The sequence below is a fragment of the Gekko japonicus genome, unplaced genomic scaffold (assembly GCF_001447785.1).
Source record: "Gekko japonicus isolate JY-2015 unplaced genomic scaffold, Gekko_japonicus_V1.1 scaffold5045, whole genome shotgun sequence".
Lineage (NCBI taxonomy): Eukaryota > Metazoa > Chordata > Lepidosauria > Squamata > Gekkonidae > Gekko > Gekko japonicus.
The window spans coordinates 41,673-52,117 of record NW_015161569.1 but is presented as its reverse complement, the minus strand read 5'-3'; the positions used below and the strand labels follow the sequence as shown (position 1 = coordinate 52,117).

At 49.8% G+C, this 10,445-nt stretch overlaps 1 protein-coding gene across 1 annotated transcript in view; it reads right to left on the bottom strand.

Annotated features, from left to right (window-relative positions):
• Nucleotides 1-1,919: 1,919 nt before the first annotated feature.
• The window catches only part of LOC107125848 (acetylcholinesterase-like), an 18,636-nt gene continuing 10,110 nt past the window's right edge, over nucleotides 1,920-10,445 (bottom strand). The window contains exons 3-5 of the mRNA XM_015429309.1: nucleotides 9,027-10,442; nucleotides 6,967-7,112; nucleotides 1,920-1,969 (exon numbers count right to left, since the gene is read on the bottom strand). Of these exons, the coding sequence (XP_015284795.1) occupies nucleotides 1,932-1,969; nucleotides 6,967-7,112; nucleotides 9,027-10,442 (1,600 nt within the window). The 3' untranslated portion in view covers nucleotides 1,920-1,931. The remainder of the gene's footprint in view (nucleotides 1,970-6,966; nucleotides 7,113-9,026; nucleotides 10,443-10,445) is intronic.

Sequence of the window (10,445 nt, the reverse complement as noted above, 5' to 3'; positions counted from 1 at the left end):
GCTTAAGCTCTCCCAAAGCAGTTTACACCGACTGACCGTGGACATGGAGAACGCTAGAACTGTGCAGATGCTTCTGCGTGAGCTCTGGCTGGTGCTGGATCCTTTGCCTGGAATCGGGTCTTTACATGCTGAGCCTACCCTTTGTCCCAACCTCAGCGTGACTGTTGCAGATGTTAGCAACATAGTTTTGAAAGGAAAGGACTAGAAACTTCTGGTGCGCTCTCGCTCCCCCCCCCCTTTATTTTCCACCAGAGGGGGTTCTCTGGCTACAGTGGCGAGACTGTGAGTTCAAATATGAGTTGGTCAATTAATTCACCACTGGGTGGCCATTTTTTCCTTGGCTTTGTATAGTGCGGTTGTATGTAGAGTGTTTCCAGTCAACACCTTTGGGTTTAGACTGGAATCCCAGACTGGAGTGGAGGGAGCGGGAGAGCTTAAGCCAGGGTAACTGAGCGGAAGGAAGGAGGATTAGCTAAGAAAATTAAGGATCCTTAATTTAACTAAGGGTCCTTATTTTGATTACCAGTGGATTTAATTAACAGATTCAATGTGTCTATAATACTAAACAGAGTTACAAAAGTAATTGTCAAAAATGTTGTACAATAACTGAAACATATACCACTTGCACACCAAACTGGAAAAACAAATCACAAGAATCCAACACCAAAGTCGGAAAGATAAAAGCACAACTCTCAAGGAGTCCAAGTAAGATCACAGGCACCGGATGCTGCGGTGCGAGAAGGTTGTGGGAGACTTGACAGTTGTTCCAGTAAGCACTGTTTCCGTTCCTTCTTCAGAAGCCCCGGTTAGAGTTTTAAATTGGAAGGTCTGCCAGTCTGTGCATGTTATTGTACAACGTTGTTAACTATTACTTTTGTAACTCTCTTCAATATTACGGACACACTGAGGGTGATTTCTCACGAGAGCTGCCTCGCAGCACAGCGCCGTTTGCCTCGACACAAACGTGTCAATTTCACACCCGAAGCTCCGGGGCTGCATTTGACTCGGGGCTTCACCCGATTTCCTCCGCAGTTTCATGATCCTCAAAAACCAGGATCACGAAACTGCGGAGGAAATCGGGTGAAGCCCCGAGACAAAATGCAGCCCCGGAGCTTCGGGTGTGAAATTGACACGTTTGTGTCGAGGCAAACGGCGCTGTGCTGCGAGGCAGCTCTCGTGAGAAATCACCCTGTATCTGTTAATGTCTTGTTCATTTATTCCATACATTACATTTAACATTGAGTGTTGTTATATTCTGCATACACGGTGTTTATAGTCTTCTGCTTTCTGTCGTTTGTACACCATGGTCCCATTTGTGTTTTGCTTGTTAACCTCCCGGTGGAGTCTGGAAATCCCCTGAAACTACAACTGATCTCCAGGTATGGTTGCCAGCCTTTGCCTGGCGACTAGCAAGAGGCTTATCAGGGTGATCAACTGATCTCCGTGCTACACAGATCAGTTCCTCTGAAGAAAATGACTGCTTTGGAGGGCAGACAGAGTGTGTGGCATTACACCCCACTGAGGTCTCTCCCCTCGCCAAGGCCTGCTGTTTGAAACATAGAGTTTTCTCTCGGATGACCGCAGCCTCAACCCCGGCGCGCCCGGCGTGGCTGCATCACTTCTGGGTGACGTGCTGACGCCGGGTACATCCCGTGCTTTGGGGGTGGGGTTCCCCCCGGGGCCCGATCCACCGGCGGTGGGGAACGGGCCTCTGGGGCGGGGGTTTCCCCGCCTCCCGGGGGGACTTGGCAAGCCTAGATGTGTAGCATCAGTACATGTGTAGCCTTGTTGTTGTTGTTCAGTCGCACAGTCGAGTCCGACTCTTCATGATCCCATGGACCAGATCACGCCAGGCCCTCCTGTCTTCCGCTGTCCTCTGATACATACCTGTAAAATCCCCTCCACTAGGATTTAGAGGATATCTGGTGAGCTTACTGGTCTGATGGAACAGGGCCTATTTGCAGATGAGCTGTGAGAAAAAAAAACAGACATTTCCAATAATCAGATGGGGGGAGTGGTGCTTGTTTGAGCCATGCTCTCTACCAAACATGGTGTCCCAGACTGTTTACAATTTCACAGCGTGGTTTAAAAAACTAATGTATAGTAAACACATCTGAAGGACTGTCTCTTCCGGTATGAACCTATATATGCCAGCCATAGATCTGCCCATCAACCCCCTTCTGCTTGTTTTCTTCACATGGATGGGTTATACATTCTCTGATAGGAAGCAGGCCTTCTCTGTCATTGCACCCTTGTTATGGAACCTATGCCAAGCACCTCCTTTGATGGTTTTAAGAGGTAATATCACACCTTATGGAAAAGAAATGAGATCTTGGTTGCCATTTTGGGGGGTTGCCTAGTAACCACGATAAACACTGAGCAGCAGCAGGAAGCTCAGGAGGAGGAAGATGGTGGGGAGGGTAAAGGAAGGGCAGAGGCTGTGGAGGGTAGGGTTGCCAGCCTCCAGGTGGGGCCGGGGGACCTCCCACTTTTACAACTGATCCCCAACTGACAAAGATCAGCTCCCCTGGAGAAAATGGCTGCTTTGAAGGGTGGACTCTATGGCATTCTACTATGCTGAGGCCCCTCCCCTCCCCAAACTCCACCCCCTCCCGGTAGGGTTGCCAAGTTGATTTTTGCCGGGAGCAGGAGGCTCCCGGCTGGCATCTGGTGCGCGCTCGCGCAGAGCACGCACACACCGCACGCACGTCACCTGGAAGTGACAGGAGGATGCCAGGCACGCTGGGGGCGGGGCCACCATAGAGTTTTCCCTTGAATGGCCGTGGCCCCGCCCCTAGCATGCCTGGCGTCCTCTCGTCACTTCCGGGTGACGCACACGTCGGGGTGGAGTTCCCCCCGGGGCCCGATCCGGCGGTGCCAGGCAACGGGCCTCTGGGGCGGGGGTTTCCCCACCCCCCGGGGGGACTTGGGATCTCTACCTCCCGGATCCACCCCCAAAGTCTCCAGGTATTTCCCAACCCAGACCTGGTAACCCTAGTGGAGGATGAGGGGAAAAGGTGTCAGGAAGGAGCTAGCAACAGAGGAGGAGTGTGGGGAGGGCAGCAGAGAGAAGGACAAGAAAGGGGGAATTGAGTGGTAAGCCAGTAGGGAGGTGGTTTCATAGAATGTTAGAGTTGGAAGGAACCTTGCGGGTCATCTAGTCCAACCCTCTGCACTCTTTCTTGTTCCTTGGTGATCCCCACTTGTTTGTTTGTTTTTTCTGCATCAACCAACAAGAAAGAAAAATTTGCCTGCTCCCAGGTGCCCCCATCTTCTGAGTTCAGGTGGGTGGCAACCCAAGAGAGGGCCTTCTCAGTTGTGACCCCAAAACTATGGAACTCTCTGCCCAGGGGTATCCCCCTGTTCCCTTATGTTTTATTCTATCTGGCATGCGTTTCAACTCTTGTTTTAGTGTTTCAACGTACATATTTTACTTTGAGTTTTAATCATTTTTAAGGAGTGTTTTTAATCATGACTTGTTTTAACTGTTGGCCTCATTGATGGCCTTAACTGGGCAGAAAGGCAGCATAAAACTCTAGTAAACAAATTAATTAATTAAATACATTTTGTAAAAAAAAAAAACCAGCCTGTTAATCATGTGGGGTTAACCTGCCACCAGGTGGGGCCTGGAGTTCTCCTGAAATTACAACTGATTTCCAGGTAAGGTTTTCAGCCCTTACTGGGGTGGCAGAGGGGCTCCAGAGGGGCAGTGAGGCAGAAATAGCACTGCAGATGCAATGAGTTCGTTTTGGCCGAAAGCCAGCAGTGAAATCACAGAGTTGTGTTGGGATCCCTAGAGTGTCACGTAGAGTGTCACTCGATGTCCCTTCGAGTTTTCAGAAGCACGCACAGCAGCTGTACCACTTACTTCTTTCCTCCCACTGCCAAATTTACCGGCAGTGGCAATGGGCTGAGGCAACCTGGAGGGGCCATTGCCTGATGCCAGCTGGTAATTAGCAACCTCTAGCTCCAGATTGTAGAGATCAGTTCCCCTGAATGGCAGCTTCAGAGGCACTACATCCTAGCTGACCTCTCTGCCACCCCCCAAACTTGGCCTTCCCCAGACTCCACCTCCATATCACCAGGAAATTTCCCAAGCCAGAGTTGGCAACCATCTTATCATGAGATAATTTCACAATAAACCAAATTCTTTTGAAAACTAAATTAATCTACTACTACGTGTTGCGATGAGTTTCACTGAAAGCCACCTAGAGCAGGCGTGTCAAACATAAGGCCCAGGGGCCAGAACTGGCCCATCCAGGGCTCTTATGCGGCACACGAGCAACTAGTGCAAGGGAGGGAACAGGAGACTGCTCGGGAGGCGGGGAGTGTGACTTCAGCATGGCAGAATGACCTTGCGTGCAGCAGTCAAGCAGCATGGGAGCGTCTCCCCAGTGCTGCACCACTGGCTCTCCAGTCTGCCCGTATGGGTTTTCCTTTGCACACACACACACACACACCAGCCCATGGGGCCTTGCAGTGAGGATGCACCAACTTAGAGCTTACCAGCTGCTGTCCTTCATACGGTTTATATCTCTGGTACCTGGCATTACATTTATGGCACAAATAGTCCAGCCCAACAAAGTGACATTTATGTCAGATCCAGCCCTCATAACAAATCAGTCAGACACCTCTGGCCTAGAGGCTTTAGAAAGGCAGAAAATACAAGTTGTTTTTTTCTGAGGGATCATGCCAGAACAGATTTCCAGAACCTCTTCAACAAAATTCTTTTTAAAATGTTTAAAAGTTCATGAGTTTTCAGAACACAGATTGAAAATTTCATTTCCCTCTTGAGAGTTCCGGCACCTCTTTTTTAAAAAAAAAAAAAAACCCTGTATATTACCATCTTTTTTCAAAGGACAGTTGTGTCAAAAATATTTTCTTTTTTTTATAAAAAAAAGGACTATAAACAGAAAACGTTAAAAACAGAGGTAATAAAAAAATAACTGAGGCTGTTATCAATAAGGACCAACAAAATCAGCCAAATCAGATAAATGTCTGTGTGCTGCCTAGGGCTGCCAAGTCTCGTTGAATCGCGGCGGGGGATCATCATTCTTTACAGGAGCTCTGCCGCGGGGGACGGCAACAGGCGTTGCACCACCGTCGCCAGGATGTGACGCTACGCGTCGCTCTGGCAACGAGACTCCAAACAGCCTTGTTGCCAGAGGGACGCGTAGCGTCACATCCTGGCGACGGCAGTGCAACGCCTGTTGCTGTCCCCCGCGGCAGAGCTCCTGTAAAGAATGACGATCCCCCGCCGCGATTCAACGAGACTTGGCAGCCCTAGTGCTGCCCCAGCCAGCGTTTAACTGTAGTTAAGTAGAACTGCCATATCTTTAAGAGCAGCGGTCCCTAGGAATTGAAGTCTTTAATTAGACATCCCACAGCATCTCTGCGACTGGCTGATTAACAGTCATTTCCGGCACAAAGAGGCATGAGGATTTGAGTTTACAGCTCTCTTCCAGTGGCCTTTGTTCTCTTTAAACGGCAAGGAGATGGGAATGCGCAATCCTTTTCACCATAAGCCAGTGAACTGAATTAGATTACAAAAGATCTGAATTTAACCAGTTATTCAGCCTGATTGACTGTAAGTAAGGACATCTTCTGAATGCATATGGAATTTAATAATAAGTTATTTAATTCTACTTTGCTATGGCCGTGTGTTGAATCACGTCCAGAAAGCGCTGTTGACTTCCGACTTAGCGCTAGACGGAACAGTCTGGAAAACCAGCAAGTCTTAATCTGGTGCCAAAAACTCAGAAGGCTTCGCACCAGGTAAATGGATCATGTTGGGAAGTTATTCAATCATCAAGATGCCACCAGAGAAGAAGCCCTGTCTCCTGTGTGGTGGTGGGAAGTGCTGCCAAGTCACAGCTGACTTAGGGTGACCCTGTGGGGGTTTTCAAGGCAAGAGATGTTCAGAGGTGGTTTTGCCATTGCCTGCCTCTGTGTAGTGACCCTGGTATTCCTTAGAGGTCTCCCATCCAAATACTAGCCAGGGCAGACCCTGCTTAACTTCCAAGATCGGACAAGATCAGGCTATCTTGGGTTATCCTGTCTCCTGTAGTCACCCAATAAAAAGGAATGGGAGCATCTCAGAAGTCAGAAAAGTCCCAAAACATGGTCAGGAGAGTCATTAGGATTGCCACCTCTGGGTTGGGAAATACCTGGAGATTTGGGGTGTGGAACCTGAGGAGAGTGGCATTTGGGGAGGAGAAGGACTTCAATGGGGTATAATACTATACAGTCCACCTTCCAAAGTGGCCATTTTCTCCAGGTGAATTCATCTCTGCCACCTGGAGATCAATTGTAATCCCAAGAGGAGGAGGAGACTGGATTTATATCCCATCCTTCATTAGGAGTCTCAGAGCAGCTTACAGCAGGGGTGTCGAACTCATTTGTTATGAGGGCCGGATCTGACATAAATGAGACCTTGTTCAGGTGTGTATCTGTAAGCTGCAAACCTACGATGATGCAGCAGCAGCAGAACTGGAAGAAGAAGCAGAAGACAGCCAGTTCCACTTTGGGCCTGATCCAGCCCCCGGGCCACATGTTTGACACCCCTGGCTTACAGTCTCCTTTTCCTTCCTCTCCCCACACCCTGTGAGGTAGGTATGGCTAAGAGAGCTCTAAGAGAACAGCTCTGAAAGAACTGTGACTGACCCAAGGTTACCCCAATGGCTGCATTTTGAGGAGTGGGGAATCAAACCCAGTTTTCCAAATTAGAGTCTGCGGCTTTTAACCACTACACGAAACTGGCTCTCCAGTAGCACCTTAAAGACTCACAAAAATTGTGGTATCTGAAGATGTGAGCAGTGACTTATGAAAGCTGTTACCCTGCCACAATTTTTTTTAGTCTTTAAGGTGCTATTGGAATCTGAACTCTTGCTCTTTCCAGTGGCTACTACAGCTAAGTAAAAGAACATTATCAAATTCACAGTGGCCCATGACATAACAATGGCTTACCTTTAGGATCCCCAGTGGCCAACATCTCCCAGAAGATGCAGTAACCAGTGGGTATGTCCTCATCTTGAGCGGGAAGTGTGCTAATCTGGAAGAAACTTTCCCCTGTATAAACAGGCCACAACCTTCCTTTTTCCCCATCAGGGAACCTGTGAGGGGACAAAATGTTTACCAATCAGGTCCAGATGAGGGAGGTAAACAGGGAGGGAGACAGAGAAGAGGGTGAGGGACAGACTTTTTTTAGCTGAAGCAGTGACACAGCCAGTTAAGCCAGCCATAGTGTGTGTGCGCGCGCGTGCGTGCACATGTGTAAACTGCAGATCACATATGAAGAAGTGGGCTGCAGCCCAAGAAAGCTTATGTTGTGATAAAAACTTGTTAGTGTTCAAGGTACCACAAGGCACCTGATTATTTTTCTGCAACAGACTAATACAGCTACTCCTCTGGAATTAATAACTGGGATGCTAACCTTTGTTGGACTCAAATATTTGTGGCATGTCCACAGAACTGTCTGCTGGTTCAGTATTAGCATGGGGTATCTCTTAATTAGCATGGGGTATCTGGAGCTATTCCATGGGTAAAAGGCCTTAGGTATGTTTCAGAGCATTTTGCAAGATAATGACTTGGATCCATGGGAGCTTTTCCCATGCACTCAAGCATTTCTGCCTGTGGAGCATGACTTTGAGCAAGCAGTGATCAGGGATTGTGAGTTGCCAACCTCCAGGTGAAGGCTGGAGGTCTCCTAGTATTGCAATAGATCTCCAGACTACAAAGGTAGTCCCCTGGAGAAAATGGCTGCTTTGGAGGATGGACTTTATGGCATTGTACCCTGATGAGATCCCTCCCCTCCCCAAACCCCGCCCTTCCCAGGTTCTGCCCCCCACATCTCCAGAGTTCCCAACCCAGAGCTGGCAACCCTACACTTTGGGCCTCCTTGGTGGTGGTACCCTAGTTGCCAAATATTCTCTCCAGGGATTGTTGGTTGGTGTCTACTGGAGAGCTTTTGTTCACCAGGTAAACAAAGGTTTATTCTCCTGAGCTTTCAGTGTTTCATATATGCTTTCCCGCTCCCCATCTCTGCATTTATAACTGTTTTTATTTTTGATGGTTTGCTGTTATACCATTGTACTGTTGTGGTTGTTTTTTGCTTTCAGCTCTGTTGTTAGCCACCATAGCAGCATCAGCTACAAAGGCCCCGGTCACACGAGAGGTTTTGGGCCGGGAGAGGGACAGATTGGGGGCGCAGCAAACGGGCGCGATCCCACCACAACATCTGGAAAGTGTTGCGCACCCGTCCCCGATCCAGCCCTTCCGCCCAAAACACGCAGCAAAAATAAACCACCTACCGAGGTGGTTCTTCTGGCAAGGCCGCATCAAGGCTAGCCGTGGGATCACCGGCGCGTCCTTTCGCCGGCGCATCCTCGGCTCCTGGCCGAACTGCGCATGCTCAGACATGCGCAGTTCGGTAGCCTCCCGTCACTGTCTCCCCGGTCTCCCAGGCATCTGATCATGCCGGGGAGCAATTGCGCTGCAGCTCATGGGATCTGTATGATCCCGCCGCCACATGCCTATTTTGGTGCAGCTTTTGAAAGCCGCACTTTTGCCCGACTTTTTTTCCCCGTGTGGCAGGGACCAAAGTAGGACAAAAGTTCTGAATTAGTTTTTCAAGGCCTCCGCTATGTTGCAAAGAATTTTGCTTAGTGAAAAGTGATAAGAATCAGATAATGTAAATAAAGGCAATAGACCTGAAAGAGAGATCAGCACTAAAACTGGAATCCTTCTGTTCATGAAGGGGGTTAGTGCAGGACTGGCAACCTCCAAGGGCTGACTGGAGATCTCCCGCCGATCTCCAGGGATCAGTTCCCCCAGAGAACATGGCCACTTTGGAAACTCTATGACATTATACCCCGCTGAAGTCCCTCTCCGGCCCAAGCCCCGCCCTTCTCAGGCTCCACCCCCAGAATCTCCAGGTATTCCCCAACCCAGAGCTGGCAACTCCTAAGTGAGAGCCAGAGGGGAGACAAAGATAAAGAAATGGGGTGGTTGTGGGAGGGATCACTTACCCGGTCTTTACAAACTCTCCCCAATACCGCATAACCCTTTGGCTCAATTTGACTTCAACTGGTTGGTATGTGACGTTGCCACCTGCCCCAGACAGCAGGTCACCAAACATGTAGGGCAGCTCAGCACAGTGGGGCACCCCAATCCAGTCAGCTACAACAGATGTGAAGGAGGGGCGGTGCCTGAAAAAGTACGCAAAAACCGGGCTCCCAGAGTCTGCCATTGCGCCAGCCACCACAGCCACTGGGCACAAGAAGAGATAGTCCCCTGAAGCTCTGATCAAAGCATTTCGATGCCGCGCCTCCCCTTGCTCCCCCTGATTATAGATGATGTCGGCCATCTCAATTGTGCCATCAGAAGCATCCGGAAGCAAGAGACGGAGGCCTTCCAGTAGTTGCTGGTGGTTGATCAGACTGTTGTTGTATAAGCTAAAACCAGGAGCGCTAGATGAGAGAAACAGGGAACCCTCCGTGGAAGTGAAGCCAGTCAGGACAGGTTTAACTGGAAAACTCCCCGCATCCAGAAGTTTCCGGGGAGCATCTGGGAGGAATTCCCCATCTGTCGTTGGCACAAAGACAGTATCCAACAACATCTTCTGACTTAAGAGAGGCAATTTCTGCATAATCTCTCCTGGTTTTTTCCTCTGCAGACAGCTCACAATGATTCTGTTGCTGTTCCCGCTGCAGCCAAGTATGTGGCCCAGGTTCCTCCCTCTCACCTCGGCCTCTTCAGGGCTCACCCAAGCCCAGGGGGAAATGGAGGCTCCACTTTGCAAGGTGGCCTGAGCAAAGAAATCCTGGCTCACTGGAGAGAGAAGATGAAAGCCGACAGATGCAGCCCCAGCGCTTTGACCACCCAGGGTTATGTGAGCCGGATCCCCGCCAAAGGCAGCCATGTTCTCCTTCAGCCAGCTCAATGCCAGATGTTGGTCCCACAAGCCAATATTCCCTGGAGCATCTGGGAGCAGTGAGAGAAAGCCCAAGGCACTTAGACGGTAGTTCATAGAAGCCACAATGATATTCTCAGTAGCAGCCAAGAAGCTTCTGTCGAGGGCACCACTCCCACTGTAGAAGCCACCTCCATGGATCCAGACCAGAACTGAGGCTGGGGCAGAAGGCCGAGGATGAGGAACCCAAATGTTGAGGAAAAGGCAGTCCTCAGAGAGTGGCAAGGTGGAGTCTGACTCTGAATATAGTTCTTGATTGTAGCTGGAAGGGCCTAAACTCTGCTGGTAGCAGGAGCTGCCAAAGCTGGTAGCCTCCAGGATGTGGCTCCAAGGCTGGTGAGGACGAGGCTTTTGAAACCGCAGGCTTCCCACAGGAGGTTCAGCATAAGGGATGCCCAGAAAAGCCGTCACCATGCCAGAGGATGTTGTGAGGCGCTTGCCTTGGACAGGACCGCTGCTAGTGACCACCACGGTA